The sequence below is a fragment of the Pelecanus crispus genome, chromosome 1 (assembly GCF_030463565.1).
Source record: "Pelecanus crispus isolate bPelCri1 chromosome 1, bPelCri1.pri, whole genome shotgun sequence".
Taxonomy (NCBI): Eukaryota; Metazoa; Chordata; class Aves; order Pelecaniformes; family Pelecanidae; genus Pelecanus; species Pelecanus crispus.
Window position 1 is genome coordinate 223,050,836 of NC_134643.1, and position 18,687 is coordinate 223,069,522.

The 18,687-nt window shown below is 49.8% G+C and overlaps 1 protein-coding gene across 1 annotated transcript in view; it reads left to right on the forward strand.

The window, feature by feature from the left end:
• Nucleotides 1–15,948, forward strand: part of GAB2 (GRB2 associated binding protein 2) — a 99,337-nt gene extending 83,389 nt beyond the window's left edge. The window contains exons 3-10 of the mRNA XM_075721337.1: nucleotides 3,809–4,049; nucleotides 7,200–7,786; nucleotides 8,843–8,937; nucleotides 9,675–9,957; nucleotides 10,962–11,052; nucleotides 12,918–13,020; nucleotides 13,881–14,006; nucleotides 15,805–15,948. Of these exons, the coding sequence (XP_075577452.1) occupies nucleotides 3,809–4,049; nucleotides 7,200–7,786; nucleotides 8,843–8,937; nucleotides 9,675–9,957; nucleotides 10,962–11,052; nucleotides 12,918–13,020; nucleotides 13,881–14,006; nucleotides 15,805–15,948 (1,670 nt within the window). The remainder of the gene's footprint in view (nucleotides 1–3,808; nucleotides 4,050–7,199; nucleotides 7,787–8,842; nucleotides 8,938–9,674; nucleotides 9,958–10,961; nucleotides 11,053–12,917; nucleotides 13,021–13,880; nucleotides 14,007–15,804) is intronic.
• Nucleotides 15,949–18,687: the final 2,739 nt, after the last annotated feature.

Genomic DNA, 18,687 nt, shown 5'->3' on the forward strand with positions numbered 1-18,687 from the left:
AAAGCCAAGTGATTTGAAGGCTATGTCTACACTGTTAAATAAACGAGGGCTACGGGTTTATCCATGGCCCTGAGGTGGATGGCCACGAGGGATGAAGAAGCATCATTCTTTTTGGCTCATGGCTGGATTGAGTTGAACATCTTTGGTCATGATGTGGGTGGGACTGATGCCTGGAGGCATCCAGATGGGACCCCCTGGAGGTTATTCACTAAGTGCCCTACATGGACACAGGAAAGGAGTATTGGTCCTCATCGCCTGGGAGCTGGGCACTGCAGCATGGCAAATTGAAATGGCTTTGGGACCTCTGGCTCGTAATTCACCCTGTACGCCTTACCCTCACAGGGACCTCTCTCCGTTTCAGGCCAACGTAAGAGCACAAATGTCTTGACTTTTCCCGTTAGCATGTACTAGTCATCAAATACTACTTTTCTGCCTTGGTTTCCTTTCTTGCCTCCTTTTCTGCCCCCCAAGCAGGACCCGTCATCAGCGTGTGACCTGGACGCATGAGCTGCCCTTTTCCTAGTGCTAAAAACCCCCACAACATAAAAAATACAGAGCAGTCTTGGCAGTCCCCTTCCACAGCTGCAGGATTTATCTTCCCAGCCCTTGCAATACCCTCCCAGCCCCACAAAGCAATCCATCTCTCACCTGCTATTACGGAGTTCATCTCACAGACCTAATGGAGTACATGAGTCCTGAATTGGCTCCTGCTAATGCTCTCGGTGGCCGAGTCGCTGTGGGAAGCGATCTGGGAATTCATTTTGAAAATCAATGCGGACGTCGATAGAGCGGCTTCCCCCAGGGAAGCAGCATGCTTTTTACCAGGCGTTGCCGCCTGCTCCCCACCGTCCCCCATTTTCTTTTATGCAGTTGGAGTAGCCACAGAGCAATTCATCCTGCTTTCAATGAATGTCTTTTGCGCTGTGCTCTCCAGTTTCCCCGAATTAGACTGATTTCTGGGAAAAGATTAGGGTCTCCTGGCAGTGTGGGGTTCACTGGGCTCCTCAAAGTGTTGTGATCTGAATTTGCTGTGTCCCAGTGTGATGCTGGGGACTGTCTCCTCCGTGCAGCCCCATCTCTCCCCTTAGGCTGTGTTGGCACAAATAAATTGGTATAATTTCTAACTCCCAGGTGTATTTTAGCCTGCCATGGCTTTTCCATGCAATGGCAAGTGCAGAGCCTGCAAGGATAGTGTTGGAGGACTGCTCAGGGCAGAAGGACCCCAACTCAGCGCAGTTCAAAGTTGTCCCCAGAGGTAACCTTCATGCTGGGATGGGGACACAACACCAACCTGCCATCCTTGCACCATCCTTGGAAGAGTCTTGGCCAAAGCCCAATGTCATGGGCAATTCTTGGCCATGATTTGTGAGGTAGTGAGACCAGGGGTCTGTTCCTGAGAGGCACTTTGAGTGCGGCTGGGATAGAGTTAATTTTCTTCCTAGCAGCAGGCATAGTGCTGTGTTTTGGATTTAGTAGGAGAAGAATGTTGATAACATGCTGATGTTTTTAGTTGTTGCTGAGTACTGCTTATGCTAGTCAAGGACTTTTTCAGCTTCCCATGCTCTGCCAGGCGCACAAGAAACTGGGAGGGGCCACAGCCAGAATAGTTGACCCAAACTGGCCAAAGGGCTATTCCATACCATATGATGTCATGCTCAGTATATAAACTGGGGGGGGGGGTTGGCCAGGGAGCAGCGATCGCTGCTCGGGAACTGTCTGGGGATCGGTCGGCGGGTGGTGAGCAATTGCATTGTGCATCACTTGCTTTGTATATTATCATTATTATACTGTTACTATTATCATTACTATTTTACTTTACTTCAGTTATTAAACTGTTCTTATCTCAACCCAGGAATGTTTCTCACTCTTACTCCTCCAATTCTCTCCCCCATCCCACTGGGGCAGGGGGAGTGAGCGAGCAGCTGCATGGTGCTGAGTTGCTGGCTGGGGCTAAACCACAACAGATAGCAACATGGGTATGGGCTCTACCACGCTGGTTGACCTCCAATCACTTGATTTGGGACTAAGATTTGGGACTTATATAGCTCTCAAGAATCCTTTTCCAATGCGGATTAGTCTGCACTGCTATGGGATAAATATTTAATAAGAATGAGGGTCAAGGAACTGTTTTGTCCAAGGACACCAAGACAGCTGTTTACTCCCATGAAAAGCACCAAGGGATCTTTAATGCCCATGCAAAGAAGGCAGAAATCAGAGTTTTAAGCTCTCATCCCCCACCATTAATGTCAATGTTAAATATTGATCCTTTCTGTGTTTAGCACAAACCAAACAACAGAGTCAAGCCATGCTCTTTGGCTTTTATTAATGTACTTTTTCTGCATTGGGTGAAGTTTGCAGTAATGCCAGGAAAAAAATGCAGCGGCGGTGAACGAGCGGCAGACAGATCGATTTTGCATCTTGACACGATTCAGAAGGCGGTGAAAAATCACCCTGTGTGGAACATCTCCTTGTCCAAGCCATGACAGCCATTTCACAGAAAACTGATTTCTCTGCAGCATAAGAGAGTCAGGCCCAAAATTTCTGGTAGGATCCAGGATTTGAGGGAAGGAATGGAAAAAAGAGGTTTGAAAGATGTAAAACCCCCTCGTCCCTGTGTCAGACCAGGTTCCTTTATGGATGTCTGAAGTCAAATTTGAGGAGCAGGTGGACATTGTGTTGGGGGAAACCTGGGAGCAATCCCTAAATCAGTGGTTGCCAGAAAATGGGTGGATTTACCCAGGGAAAGATGGCCTTTTTGTTACGGTTCGGGTTTTTTTCGTGCATTTTGTGTCAGCACCAAATAAATGCAAGTCAGCTATTAAAAAGGGTGACTTCAGTAAACCACGATGAGTGGTTTTCACATGCCAGGAGTGCATGCATGGCAGGGAGACCATGCACGGTCTTCTGCCTGGTCTTCTCCATGGTCTTCTGCAGCCAGAGATGGATCAGCTTCCTCAAAATGCTCTGCAGTTTGTGGGTTTTCTGGGGTTTTGGTGGGGTTTTTTTGTAATGGGGGTTTACAGCTTCACTGTAAAAATTCATCCGTGGTTCAAATGCTTGGAGCACACTTATTAGAGGGCTGGAGTAGCCATGTGATTATTCCTGACCTCTGGGATATTCTCCGTGTAAAATTAATTTAATATTTTAACACGTATTCCTCCTTGAGCAGGGGGAGCAGGCACTAGGACTCACACCTTCAGTCTGTATCCCATTGTACTAGGAGAAAATAACAGGAACTCTTTTGAGGTCACAAAATTAATAGACAATTGGGGAACATGGGAATATTTTTAATCTCTACTGTCATTACGTCCATGCCCATTCCCACCCTGTGCCTCAGTTTACCCAACTGTAAAAGGATAGCAGTGATACCCTTACACAGAGGGGCGGGGGTGACTTAAATCACATCTCTAAAGCCTCTAAAAAAAAAGGTCTCTAAGAAAAGACAGAAGCAGAAACTGTGATGTGAAAGCTCTTCTCTTCCTTTTCCTTTTCAACCAGTTTTTAACAACCCGCTGAGCTCCCTGTGAATTGGGCTGACATCCCCCAGACATCCCTGCAAGCCACTAAACATGTGATAAAATATGATAACATGATAAAATATGATAAAATATTTATTTCTCTACATGGTACATATAGTTGCATGTGCTCCAAGTAGAGGAGCCTGCCGCTGAGTGCATCACTCAGAGCCATAAGCAAACCCCACCGACTTCCATAAATGCTGGAGCATTTAAGTAAGGAAAATCTCTGGAACACAGGCTGTGGGGTCACTGCATCTGGCCGCTCACTGGTGTGTTTTTTCCCTTCACAGATACCCTGAGGAGCATCGCCTCCATGAACCACGCACCACGCTCCTCCCCGGCAGAGCTCAGTGGTGCCAGCCACCACCTGCTGCGAGAGCGCAAGTCCTCAGCGCCGTCTCACTCCAGCCAGCCCACCCTGTTCACCTTCGACTCACCCGCCAGCCACCTCCAGAGCACCCTGTCCGCCAGTGCCCCCCAGGACTACCTTTTCCTCCACCAGTGTATGAGCAGAAAGTCAGAAAACGCAAGGTATTGTAGCTCACCTGGGAGCAAACCTTGGGGACAGCTGAGGGAGGGCTGGGGGTGAGTGGCTCAACCCACCTCCATCCTTGGAGATCTACAAAACCCAGCTGGAGAAAGCCCTGAGCAATGGTCTCATCTCATCATGGTTGGGAGGAGGAGGTCAGAGCAGCGACCTTCCAAGCTCCCAGCTTTCCTAGCTTTCTGGGTTGTATTAAAAACTGGCTGAATAACCAAACCCAGAGGGTGGTGATGAGTGGCACAAAGTCTAGTTGGAGGCCAGTCACTAGCAGTGTACCCCAGGGGTCAATACGGGGTCCAGTCCTGTTTAAGATTTTCATTAATGATCCAGATGATGGGGCAGAGTGTACCCTCAGCCAGTTTGCTGATGACACCAAGCTGGGAGGAATGGCTGATATACCAGAGGGTCATGCTGGTACACCAGAGGGTCCTCAACAGGCTGGAGAAATGGTCCAGCAGGAACCTCATGACGTTCAAAAAGGAGAAGTGCAAAGTCCTGCATCTGGGCAGGAACAACCAGAGGCAACAGGCACAGACTGAAACACAGGAGGGTCCCTCTGAACATCAGGAAACACTTTTTCACTGCGAGGGTGACTGAGCACCGGCACAGATTGCCCAGAGAGGTTGTGGAGTCTCCATCCTTGGAGATATTCAAAAGCCATCTGGGCACGGTCCTGGGCAGCTGGCTCTGGGTGACCCTGCTTGAGCACAGGGCTTGGACCAGGTGACCTCTGGAGGTCTCTTCCGACTTCAGCCACCCTGTGATCCTGCAGACGGGGCCCTAATTCCTGCCTTTAACCAGAAAAAACACAACCAGAGGGATGGGCAGGGTTTGCACCGTTCTGCCATTCATCCCTGCTGTAGCCCAGAGCTCGCTGGGCTTCACGGCAGCCCGTGGTGCATGGTGTGGTATTTCTGAGAGAGCAACAGCTCTCCGCCTCTGGACCCAGCCGGTTGCCTTAAATAGCGAGGAGGTTTTTTGGCGTGAAGAGTTTTGGCTCGCAAGAGCGGCGAGGAGGGAGGGAGGGAGAGGCAGTCGGCGCCCAGCTGGCGTGAGGTGAGAGCAGAGCCCAGGCTGCAGCCTCCGCTGGGCTTTCCTGCTGCAGCTGCCTTTCCCTACCCGAAAAACAACAACAGAAAAAGGCTCAGAAAAATTAACTTCAGATGGAATTAATGGAACAGTGTTTAAAAAGAGGCCCTCTGACACTCCAGCTGTGAGGACACCTAAAAGCCACCCGCCAAGAGCCCGAGTACAGCTGGGACACTGAGTAGGAGGGAGCAAGCACTGATGCTTTGGTGGACAGAGACAAACTGGCTAGTGGCAGCTTCTGCAACTGGGCCAGAAATAATCACCCCAATCAATGCCCACTTCGTTGGGCCAGGCTGCAGGACTGCTGGGAATCCCTCCCCTTGCAGCTCCGGAGCTCTTACTTTACTCATCCATAAAATGAGGGTAATAGTAGCTAATTGGTGGGCAATGCTGAGTAATTAACCCATGAGATGCTTCAAGTCCTCGGCCAAAAGGATCCTGCCAGAGCCCAAACATCTCCTGGGCGGACTGAGCTCCAAAGGCGGCAGGGATTCATGTGTCATATCGCAGCATCACTTGTTTTTTCCCCAAATAAGCCCGATTTCTGAGCGCCATCTTGTGCTGGCTCCATGAAACAGAGCCCCTGTTCTCCCTGCAGAGCATCAGCCCTGCCGGAACAGTGCAAATGAGCATCTCCCAGCTTTTCCCATAGGGCTGGGACTTCCCCAGTAATTTGCCGCAACCGGAACCACCCACCCCCAGCCATTTCACTATTTCCCAGCGTGGTGGTTGATACAGGGCAGGACTCTCCTCCACAAGGAGATGTTTAAATGGGGCTGGCTGAGCCCTTTCAGGCTGTGAGTGTGTGGTCCCCAAAGCCTGACCCACGCATGGTTATACCTCTGCGAGCAAAAAGACCCAGCCCAAGACTACCTGTCACCCTCTCCTGGTGCATATGCATTAGCTCTCCATGGCAGGGTAACTGTCCTTTTTTGGAGCTCTGTAGTGTTTTCTTCTTCCATGCTGCTTCAGACAGCTTGGAGGAAGGCATCGTCATCACCTACATTCGGCTCTGCCACGTCTCGCCCTTGTGTCGCAGCGCTTCCACAGCAATGCTCACTTTTCCCCAAGTCTTGCGAGATGGCCGTTGAGGCGGGGGGGGAGAAAAGCCCAAGTGGCCAATTCAAGCATCCCCTGACTCGAGAAAATATCTCTGCTGGGGTTACGGGTGCAGAAGGCCAAGGCCATGGGGCTCATCATCTTCTGCAACATTGGAGCGTTCAAAAAGGAAGCAGCAGGAGGGATAAAACAGGAGATGAAACACCTTGGAGGGAATTGGCGGAGGAGCGGTGGCTAACAAGCAGTCATTAGAGGACCAAGGTCTCCCCAGTGCTCACCTCCATCCTGGCTGGTGTCTCTGAACATGACTACAATACAAATCAAGGAGTCATTAGCAAGGCATGGACCTAATGACCATGCTGCCCTACTCACCCTGGGGGACTCAAGGGCTTTTATGAATGTGAATTCAGCCCTGAGTTTCATTCCTATGAACCTGCAGCTGGGATCAGGGTTGCAAATCCCAAATCCCAGCTGAGGAGTGTCCTCGCTTCCCCAGGGCTTGCCCTGCAAGAGGGAAGGGTAGTGGCGTGGCTGGAGGCTTTGAAATAATCCCCATCAGGAATTTTTGCAGTCCCTCTCAAACACGTTTGCAAGGCAGAGGTGAGAGTAAGCCTCCCTCCTGCACTGCAGATGGGCGGCCGACACGTGATGACGATGCTGATGGGGTGGCTCTTGGCAGCCGTGTCTTGGGTCACTGTCAGCTGATGTGAAAATTGCCCATTTTGAGCAATTTATGTCTGAATTGTTCCTGCCCATAGCCCCACCATGGAGCTGGGTGCACGTACCTCCCACCCCATGACGGGGTCATTTTGAAGGTATTTCAAGACAAAATGGATTGTGGGCACGTCTGGAGGTGACTGAGATGTTCCTGTCACCCTGGGGTTGGGCAACACGGGTCGGGAAGGTGACAAATTGAGGGGAGCAGAGCTCAGTGCACCCCAGGACCAGCTCTTCCCTCATCTCATCCCCCTTCTCCCCTTCCTCCGCAGGAGTGCCAGCTTCTCCCAAGCCACGAGGTCTGCCTTCTTCATGCGGAGTGACACAGCGGTCCAGAAGCTCTCGCAGGGCAACGGGCACTGTGTGAATGGGGTCGGCGGGCAGCTCCACGGCTTTTACAGCCTGCCAAAACCCAGCCGGCACAACTCAGAGTTCAGGGACAGTGCATATGACCTCCCGCGCACCTTTGGTTCCTACACCCACCCCAAGTCGAGCCTCACCAGCTCCGAAACGGATAATGAAGAGGTCTATACCTACAAGACTCCCAACAACACCCTCTGCAAGGAGTTTGGGGAGCTCTCCACGGACTCCTACGACATCCCTGCCACCCCACTCTCCATCTACCAGATCCCTAGGACTTTTACACTGGACAAGAATCACAACGCTCTGGCCGTGGCCGCCAGCGACTCACCTGCCGCGCCCCCCCCGCGGCCCCCAAAACCCGGGCAGACGGAGCTGCAGTGGGGCAGCCCACCCCAGCGGCCCCAGCCCAGTGAAAGCTTAGGGCTGGCCCCCGTGGCAGCCACCATTCCCCGGAGAAACACACTGCCGGCGGTGGAGAACAGCAGGCTGCACCGAGGTGAATTTGTGGGTGGGGAGCAGGGGATGGCTTTGTCTTATCTAGCATCCTTGGATGGGGCGGTCCCACTGGCTTGAAGTAGGGCTGGGGTGGCTGTTGGCATCAGCCAGGAGATCAAACACGAAAAAGGTCTGCCTGGTGAGGATCTGGCCCTGCTTTTTGTATGCAATGGGCATGGAGAGGCATCCTCAGGGCTCTGCCCACCCAAGCTGCTCAGCTGGCTCTTGGCTGTTTCGTGCCTTGAACCAAAACCTCAAGCCTGCTTGCCCGTGCAGCCCTTCACCAGATTTTGGGTGATTTTGGCCATTTTTAGCTTGCTTTTAGTTCAGTTCATAACCAGGGTTATCAGAACACGCTGCAGCCTGGAGCTACCTTCGTTTTGTTCACAAGACAAGGACATAATTTTGCACATCTCCAAGACCTGACACATCCAGTACAGCAGAGATGCTCTTCCCATTGGCCATGGATGGGCCATGGATGAGCTTGCCCTTTCCAAATCTTGTGCCTAGGATGAGATAGTTGCAAAGTAACTTAGAAGAGTTGGTTGGAGAGAAAACATACTGTAAATGATACACACAGCTCCCCGAAATGGCTCTTCCATCTCCTCTGACCTAAATACCAACATTCAGGCTGAGATCAGACCCATGCTCAGCAGTCGATAAGTCTAACAGCTTAGCTCCTCACCCTGTCCTCCCCTTACCAGAGGCTGCCAGACCTTACATCTGCCTAGCGAGCTGTAACAGAGCTCTCCCTTAACCCAGTTTTGTCACCATGATCTATCTTATCAGACATCTTCGCCCCTGGGATTTTGCAGCACTTTGACAGAACCAGGTTAGGTCCGTGCGGCACATGCAGTTGTGTTGACACATCAGAGAGATGCTAATTGGGAAGGAGCATATCAGGGGGTCTGTGACAGGTTAAAAACCACATCTTCCCACTAGCGTCTCAATCATCAAGAATAGCTACTGCCCTCCCAGTACCTGGATTTTGTTTTCGGAGGCCCCTTTTATTAGCAGTTGCACTGGGACACATTCTGCATTTGTGGTTGTGTTGCAGCTTCTTCTTGCGAGACGTATGAGTACCCCCAGCATGGAGGCGGCAGTGCTGTGCAGTCAGTCGAGTCGATGAATGATGGGTACAATTCCTACCTGGTGAGTTGGCCTTGGTGTCGGCCACTGTGCTATAGGCACCATTTGCACCTTATAGATTCAGAGACAAGTCAATTCCATGTGGGAACTCACAGCCCAGTCCTGCAGAGCTAAGTCAAGAAAAGAAGGGGTTTATTACTGATTTCAGTTAAAACCGTGGGCAGGGTAGAGATGGAGGGAGAACCACCTAACCCAGCACCACATGCAGAGCTTTGCTTGGGTACTTCCACAGAGTTTATCTGCCTGGGGCTTTGACCCCAAAAAAGTGCCCAGGAGTTCAGCTTCTCCAAAGCCTGGGATGCTGCTGAGCTGAATTTTGACATGTTGCCAGAACAGCCTCTTTTGTGCACTTTCTAAGATTTCCGGAGCTGGAAATGATATTAAAGCAGCCTTTCATACTGCATCTTAGTCATGGCCAGAGCCCAGGGAAAAATTACTTTCTAGGTTAAGCATGCTTCTGCATCTCACTCTGATCATGAGAATAAGCTCAAGTCTGGGCGATTAAGACCTTTCCCTAAACTCAGGATGTTGCAATGTCTTGGAAACAGTGGAGGTTAGACTCTCTCAGTGCAAACTCATGGCCAAGGAGAGCTCAGAGCATCCCTTCCCACTGTGCTGAGATTTTAGAGCTGGTCCCTCCTCAGTTTTGTGTCCAGTGATGATGAGATGAAGGCGTTTATAGTGGGATGGGGTTGAGCAGTGTCTGATGCTCACAGCACGTCCTCCCGCTTGTTCCCCAGCAAGCCAAGGCAGCAGTGGCCCGCTCCCACAGTACCGACTCCGAGGACAACTATGTCCCCATGAACCCCGGGTCCTCACCCCTGATCCACACTGAGAAAGCCAACGACAATGCCCAAAATCTCTACATACCCATGAGCCCTGGGCCGCATCACTTTGACCTGGTGGGGTTGTCCTCAGCCACCCTGCCCATGCATAAAGGAGGAGCCATGGCACAGTGCCACAGACGGTTGAGTGAAATCCAGCCCCCGCCAGTCAACCGCAACCTCAAACCTGACCGGAAAGGTAAGAACGGTTGGTTGTGGGCAAATCTTTCCAGGAACTCTTCTATTCTTGTAACACTTTGGACTACATCTGTCATTGTGCACACTCAGTAGAGTCCTATGTGGGGTGTGCTTTGCTACCACCAGCACAGTCGGACCTTCATATCCTCCCCATCCCCTTCCTCTTTCAGGAGGACTATAGTGCAAATACAGCTTTCATGGTGCTTGAGCAGCCTATGTCAAACCCTTCCTGGCCTTTACAGGAGATAGATGTCACAGGCAGTATCTCACCCCCTTTGCCTTCACCGCTCCCTACATTCCACACTAAAATCTCTGTGTTATATTCAGATGACCCAAATTTCTCCTACTGTTTCCTACTGGCTGGATCCAGACAGCTCTTCCCTTAGGGCTTTGCCTACATCCTCTAAATCCCTCCGCAGACCATTGCCTGAGAAGTCACCCAGGAGATGCTGAGAAGGAGGGCTCCCATCATTATTAGGGTGTCAGCACCTAATCCCATCAATGTCTAGGCAAGGGCTGGAGCGCAGCAGTCTTCCACCTAATTAACCACCTGTAATGAGAAGAGCTTTCATGTTATCCTGCAGATGTCCTTTCCCATTCTCTGTGGGGTAATGCTCTAGCTGGAGGCAGCTCAGGACTGGCAGAGCCTGGTCTTGCCCCCATCTAATGGGTTATCACAGCTCCCTAATGAATGGGTTTATTATACTCTGTGTTTGGGCATTTTTAGCAGATCTCCGTTCCCTGGGAGTCGCATTGCCCTTTTGGGGCCACCCATTCACTCTGAGGCTGTTGATCAGAGGGGAAATTCACTGTTTTCCCCCAGTTCTGGCATAAATGAGTGCAGGGGTTTTGGTTGGGGGTATTTGTCATCAGCAAGGAGGGCTGGGGGGCTGATTAGCAGAATGGGAAGCAAACAGCAAGTTGTTGGGGACCCTCTCATGCCAGTCACGGATGCCGAATTGTAAGAACGTGCTGCCTCTGAATAAAGGCTTTTCCCCTCCCCAGCAAAGCCATCGCCACTGGACCTGAGGAACAACACTGTCATCGATGAGCTTCCCTTCAAATCGCCAGTCACGAAATCCTGGTCCAGGCCAACGTGAGTAATGGGGGGGCGTGAATTCTTGCTTTGCTCCGACAGCAGATCTCCGGTCTCGCTCTCACCGGTGCCCCACAGCTAAGATATATGGTCCTGGCAGGACATATAAGTTCTCCACCTCTGCCATGGATTAAACATCTCTGGCTGAGTGTAAGGGGGATGTCGGCTGCTCTTCTGCCTCCGCTCGCTGCAGAGGTTTCTTCTGGGCCACCATCTCTTTTTATTGCAGGGGCACATTTCTCATGAGCCCTTTCAAATCAAGCTAGAAGTGAGCCCAGACTTTGGATGCAGAGCCAAATTTCCCCAAAAGCTGGATGATCCCTTCAGCCCTCATTGCGTTCTTTGTCAATTTTAGAAACAGGAGCTGCAGAGGTGGGTCATGCCATGCAAACATCTGCACTGGGATGAAAGTCCACCTTGCCCAACACCCTACCCCCGTCAGGGACCAGCAGGAGCTATCTGGAAAGAGGGGCATTTATGGAGTAATTCTTTCTAAAATATCCTGTCCCACCATGGCAGTTCAGGGCTCAGGGGTTTCCTTGGTCACATCATAGCCAGATTTAGGACCTGGATCAGATGCTGTCAAAGCAGAGGGGCTCCTCCCTTGGACCTGTCATGAACTCTGTCAAGAGTTGCAAGAGCCAGAGTCATATTCCCCATATCACAGCCTGTGGCAGGACAATAAATTCATTTAGGTCAGGATTTCACATGAAAGCCCAGCATGTAGCTGAGCAGCTAATTAAGATCCCTTGAATACATTTCCTATTTCTGGGATCTGACACCACCCAGAGAGCTGTGGCTCTGACAGAGGACCTGTGGTCCACCGTGACTCGTGATCCAGCTGAGCCACCCCAGCTCGGCCACACTGGGGGTGCAGGGCACAATTTCACATCCAGCTCTTCCCCAGAAAAATCCTCTGTAGACTCAAAACGGAGGGTGACACTCACAGGGTCTGACCGAGCTGTGTTTTGATTGCCTTGAAAGAAAAACCTAGCCTGAAGGAAGTCTGCAAAATGAAACCAAAGCACTTCAGAGCAAACTCTGCCGGCCAAAAATAATAGGATTCACAGAATTCCAGTTCTGCTGCTAATTCGTGGTCTGATGTTGTCCAATGAAAGGCAGAAGCAAAGCTTGGCTGCTATGACTCCTCTAATAAATTGGATTGTGTGGAGACTGACTGCAGGGCATGAGTGCTGTGCTCTGAAATCACTGCATCAGGAAACAGCGAGTGGGGTTTGATTGACAAGACGTCCGATCCCAGAGAAGCTAATGGATTTTTCCCTTATCAGCTAATCATATGACCCTGCCTTTACTGCAAGGCAACAAATAGCTTTTTAAGACGTGAGCTTTAATGCCAGACGCTGATTGCATTATGTTATTCTGTATAATTAGATTTGGCCAATTGAAAGCAAGATGATGCCTTGGAGGTTTTGTTTTCCAGCAAAAAATTCAGATAGGGCCCTGCACAGTAAACAAATCCTGGAGCTGCGGTGAGGCTGGAGGTGAGAAGCTCCACCGAGGCTGGCCCTGCATCCTCCACAATTAAATATTTCCTGTGAGATAAAAGAGGTCATGGAGCCTGATTTATGTAGCTGATAGCAGGAGAGTTACGGGTACATAGCAAGCAAGGTGTTATTAAAAAGACCTAGAAATAAAAAATCAAGAAGACCAAACCCAGTGATTCTTTGACCCATGGGAAAGTCAGGTTAGAACCTCAGTGCCACCAGCTCTTCTTCATGCCCAGTCCCCAGATCTGAACATGGTGATGTTTGGAGGCATCTGGTGCTGCCCTCTCCCATCCCTCCTTGGCAATGGACAGGCGGCACCTGCAACCATCATTAACGCATTGACCCTTGTCCTTACAGCCAGACGTTCAACGCCGGCTCTTTGCAATACTGTCGCCCTGTCTCCTCCCAGAGCATCACCAGCACTGACTCAGGAGACAGCGAGGAAAACTACGTGGCGATGGTAAGAGCCCCACAGCTAAGATATATGGTCCTGGCAGGACATATAAGTTCCCCAGCTCTGCAAACACATTCCTAGCTCATGACATGGAAGTGCTCAGCTTGCACTGTGTGGTGTACATCCTACGTACATCCTTACATGCACGAAACACTGGCTTTCATTCCTAAAATGACATGTCCCATGGGGTTTTAACCGTATATGAGAGCAGGAACATATATCACCTACTTTACCAGGAATTAAGAGGGGATAAAAAAGTCTATAGACTGTCGCAGTCTATTTTCCTGATTTAAGTTGATTCTTTTCAGGGTTTTTTTCCCCCTAATAGCTGCTGTCATCATGTTTGTGTGGAGGGCAGGGGCTATCAGAGCAGCAGCAGGGAGTGGCACTGCTTACAGGGAGGGGATTTTGTCTGTCTTTGCAAAGCTGCTGACTTGAAGCATATTTTTGAGGCTGTGTAACTAAGGGGGTAGAGGAAATCTGTGCTCTGTGTAGCGTGGTTGTGATTAGTGAAGATCCCAGAGCTGGTCTGGCCTCGCTGAGGTGTGGTTCCTGGGAAGTGCTGAAGCCCACGTCTGATGTCAGGCATGTGAATAAAATCACCACAAAGGCAGCAGAACTGCTCTGCTACATAAAATCAAGAGCATGAGCTTGAAATATTTGCTAGCACAACATACAATATATATAGTCCCCCAGCGGTTCTGCACACCCTGGTCCCAGAGAGGCAGGTGAGCGCATATCCAGACTGAGACCTCTTTTAAAAAAGTGCCACTGAGGCATTTCATCACCAGATTTGTGTTTATTCCTGTTTTTTCCTTCTTCCCATTTTAATCCTTGTTATCTCTCCTGTCTCTTCCCTGCATTAGCAAAACCCCATTTCTGCTTCTCCTGTTCCTAGTGGCACCAACAGCCCAGCGCCTAAAAAGAGTTCGGGGAGTGTGGATTATCTGGCCCTGGACTTCCAGCCCAGCTCACCAGGGCCACACAGAAAGGTACAGGGGATTTTATAAACTTCTGATTAAAAGTGATGCATTTTTTAAGGGTTTTCTTGCATATTGGCAACAGCATGGTCCAAAGCCCTGGCCAGGGTTGGTAAGTGGCACAGTAACCTCAGAGGTGTGATTTTTCCTGCAGATCTGCTGCTATATTTATTCTGGGTCAGACTCAGTCTCTGTTGCAAGTCTGCAGCCTTGCTGGAATTGTCACCAGAAGCATGGATGTGCGAGGGTTCAGGGATGCTGATGAGACCAGAAATTCAGCTGGAGATTGTATATTCAAAAGCTGTCAAGAGGTATCCCAAGAAGTATCAGAAAATTTTTTTTCCTCCTTCAGAAACAACAGGTCCTCCAAAACCAGACTTGGGTTTTCCACCTGAGATACTTTCTGGAGCTCATTCAGAAATGCTGGGCACCTGTCTCCTGCCAGTCAGGTGCTTTTAAAGGGTGCCATTTGAGCAGGGAAAGTACAAACTGCTTTCAAAAGATGAAGTTGATGTTTAAAAGCTAGATAATGTTGAGCTGATCAAGCCATTGCCCAGTGAGAAAAAACTGTGGGGAGAAGATGGGTCAGAAATGGGATGCCTCTGCCAAGTGTCAGTGGAAATGTGGAAGGGGAAGGTCCTAAAGACCCAGATGTTGGTGACTTTTCTCCAGGTTTATAGAGGGGAAACAAGCACCATCTTAAAGTGAATCATAGGAAAATAGGGCAGGGGAGGACCTCAGGGCATCCCCACATCCAAAGGAAACCATCTCTTCTGAGGTGACAAACGAGGCTCAAAAGTCTCATATGATGGAGATTTCACAACCTCCCCAGCAAGGCCACATACCAAGATGAAGAGGACACCCAGGGGTGACAGAGTAGGCTGGGGAGGAACCAAAGGCAGGTCCTGCTGGGTGCCACACTGAGCAAACTGGGAGGGGGAAGGAGAGACTGGCTCAAGCAAAGCAGCACCTGAGCAAGGGGATGGTGAAGGACAGGGCACTGTATGAACCTTTGTGGGAACCACCTGTGAGTTGGCCTTGACTTTCTCAAACATGGCCTCGTTTCCTAGGCAAAACTTCCCACTGGTTAGGTCTTTTTATTACCTGACAGTTGTCCCTTGATTGTTCTTTCTGCCCAGCAATATTTCTGCAGGTATTACCAATTTAAATTATATCCCAACCTGGAAAGGTGATTTTAGACCATTAAAAAACATCATCTGGCTCCAGTTGCAAGCAGCTGGAGAGTCCTCTGAAATGCTTGTAGAGGCAAAGTTCTAGGACTCAAGAAACTATGGAAAAAAGTATCTCCTTCTCCCTCAACAGGTCTCCTGGGTGAACCTGCAAACATATCTGTTGTTATGGGGATGAAAATAATCTAGTCCCATAGGTGTGTAGAGTCAGCACAGCTAAGAGGGATGGAGCTGGGATTTTTAGGTATATCTATAAGAGTTCTTGAGTTCTTTACAAGAAAACGAGCAAGATGCAATGCTGAATTTGCAATATCAGCAGTTAGATACTGCTGCAACCGTTCATGTCCCAGAGTTGGTGGGAAGGTAGAGACCCAGGTACTGTTTCTACCCTTCCATTGCACTGCAGTCTCAAGCAAGCAAGATGCAGAGCAGACTGAAGTCTTTCATCCAAGACCCTTCGGGAGGTTAGAGGGAGGGTGATGAGCTATGGAGTCTGCCAGGAATCAGGGGAGGTGCTGGTGGACTTGCAGCACCCACGGTGCCGCTGCAGGAAGGAGCGAGAGGGAAGAGCAGGGAGCTGATGAGTGACCAGGCAGTGGCCGTGTTTCTCCTCCCCGCAGCCCTCCACCTCATCGGTCGCCTCAGACGAGAAGGTTGATTACGTGCAAGTGGACAAGGAGAAGACACAGGCGCTGCAGAGCACCATGCAGGAGTGGACTGATGTGCGGCAGTCCTCGGAGCCCGCCAAGAGCGCGAAGCAGTAGCACCTGGGGCAGGCAGCAAAACAGGCAAATGTCCTGGCGGTTTTCCCCAGTTGGGGCCCGCCGGGCTGCCAGCTCCACTTGGGCTGGATTTCTAAGACTTGTCTGTGGAGGGGAGGGGTTCTTCATTGTTTTTTTCTTTCAAGACAAAAAGAAACTTAATTTCAGGGGAAGACTTGGCGGATACTGTTTGCCAGTGGTAAAGACCAACTATGTTTGGTGGCTCGGTTTGTGCTTTATCTGCTGGATGCACTATCCAGGAACTTCGACTTAGCAATACCAGGTTTCACCCTACACATCTTTTGCTTACAGCTATTAAAGCCACCTTGTATGTGCTAACACTGCATCATCTGTCCCCGTCTTCTTCCATACCGTACCCCAAAACGTGCCATACAGGTTTGCAGCATCTCTCATAGGACATCATTCCCCACCTCTGATTCCTCATTCCCTATGGTTGCCCTCTTCTCTGCCTCCTCCCAGTCCCAAAACTGAGCACGGACCATTCCTTTTGAAATCACTTTCATTGTCCCATCTCTTGTAAATAATACGTTCAAAACGTCTGAGGGCTATTCTCCTGGCAGGACAGCCCCAATGTTTTTGGTTGTGGTTGTTAACTTTCAGGAGCTTGAAGAGCATCCAGACTGCCCCATTGAGCTGACTCAGAAGCCCCATCATACACACACATATATGCCAGCACGTGCTCACACACATGCATGCATGCATGCAACAGCCAAGTTTGTTCGGGTGTCTTCTGCTGTTGATGCTCTCCAGCATCTCTCAAAGTCAATGGGCTGGAGAGAGGCTTTGGATGGCAGAATTTAAGCCCAAACCCACTGCCTATCTGAAACCAATTGCCTGAGTATCTGGCCCCAAAAACAAAAATCTGCCTTTTGTGGCACCAAAAGAAGCCCATAGAGTGAGAGTCCTACATCTGTGGCCATCATGAGAAGCTCTGTGGTTGAGTATGAGGAGCGCAGGGAGGCTCTGGAGACCATGTATATCTGGACTGGTGTGAGGGTGAGTGACAAGGAGGAAGTGGGAGGCTGTTGCGAGGACCGGGAGAAGGCGGATGCTGTACTGCAGAGGGTGGTCTTGGGTGAGGAGGGCCAGTGGGGTGTATCTTGGAGGAAAGGAGTAGAGTAATTGAAATGTTGGTTGATGGTGAGGCCTTAGGCTTGGGAAGAGGCTGGTCAGGAGAGTCAGGGCAAGGTGTTTTAATATTAGCTTTAATGTAGCATTATGGTTGGTTTGTGGTGGATGCAAAGGGCTGGACTAGATATTTTCTCCCCATCTTCAGCAATGTCTCTTCAACACAGAAATGGCGCTTGTTGATGTTAATGACCCTAGGCTCTAATTATGGATGGGAATTTGCTGTTGCCCCTTGCCAGCATCCTTGACACATCCAGGCTTTGGGATCACTCCCCAGGCAGCTGCCAGGCGCAGAGAGCTGAGAAGGAAGAGACAGTTTATTGCAGAGATAATAGTTCATGATCTCATGAAAACAGGAAAGACTAATGATTGCCATGGAGCAGCCTGATTGCCAGACAGCGAGCGCTGACACAGATAAACCGGCTGACTGCAAACCAAGAGCCAAACGAAGGAGACATTAGAAAGATTAGGTAATAATATTTATTAAATAGCTGCAAGCTGAACCCCTCCCAACGCCACAGGGTCTACATTCCACCAACACCACCAAGCTGTATTGATTATTGATGCTTAAGCAGTAACACATTTGTTTAAGCTTATACTGAATTTGGAAAGGGCCAGACATCACCCTCACAGGGATAGGATACCAGTCCCTTAAGGGCTGCATGCTGGTAAAATAAGTCTTGAACTTCCAACACCAGTTTGTATTTTCTTCTCGCATGCCATGAAAGGGAAGGATATTAATGGAAAAGCTCTGACAAACCTTTTAAGACATTGAAGTGTTGGCCTTTTACAGGAATAATGAAGCAAATATCCTAATGCTTATGGTAAAAATAATAACCATCTAGAAGAGAAAAAAAAAAAAGACCCAAAGGGGAAGATTTAGCACAGCCAGATGCTTTCTGAAGGTCGGGGAATGTGTTACAGCCTGCAAGGGCCTTTGCCTCTCGTTGGGGGTTTGCACGTTTGCATGGTGAGATAATGAAATGAAGACCAGAGTACAGTGCTTCATATTTCTGTAGTCCCTTTCATCACTGCATCTCAGGGGAGACTAAACATTGGGCCTGGTCCAGAGCCCACTGAAGTGTGCGTTCACCTGGCTGGGAGCAAGCTCTCCATCCCCACCAAAAAGCAAATGTGGCTCAGGCGGGAAGCTGATTTTTTCCTATTTCATCCTCTAAAGTGCTAGGCGGATACAAAGGAAGATGAGGCTGGGGGAGAAGGGTTATGGTTCATGCTGGATGTATTTCCCTGCCAAAATTGTGTTGTTCTCCCCCTATCACACTAAAACACTGCCACCTCTGGGGTGGATTGCAGCAGCAATTTTGGGAATAGCCCTTTATACTGTTTTGGGTCTGTCTTAGTAAAACAGTGCAACTATTCTCGAGATGAAACTGAGCCCAGCTCCAGGCCAAAAAAATCTTGAACTGGACCAAAAGCCTGGAGAAATCAAGTGATAAACCATGCTCGGATAGAGTCTTTTTCTCCACCTGGGAGATGGGGAGCTCAACAAGTCCCAAAAGTACCCTGAAAGTGGACAGGCAATGGGGAGGCAGCAGCAGTAGTTATTTCTGATGGTGCAGTGGCTTGGGAGAC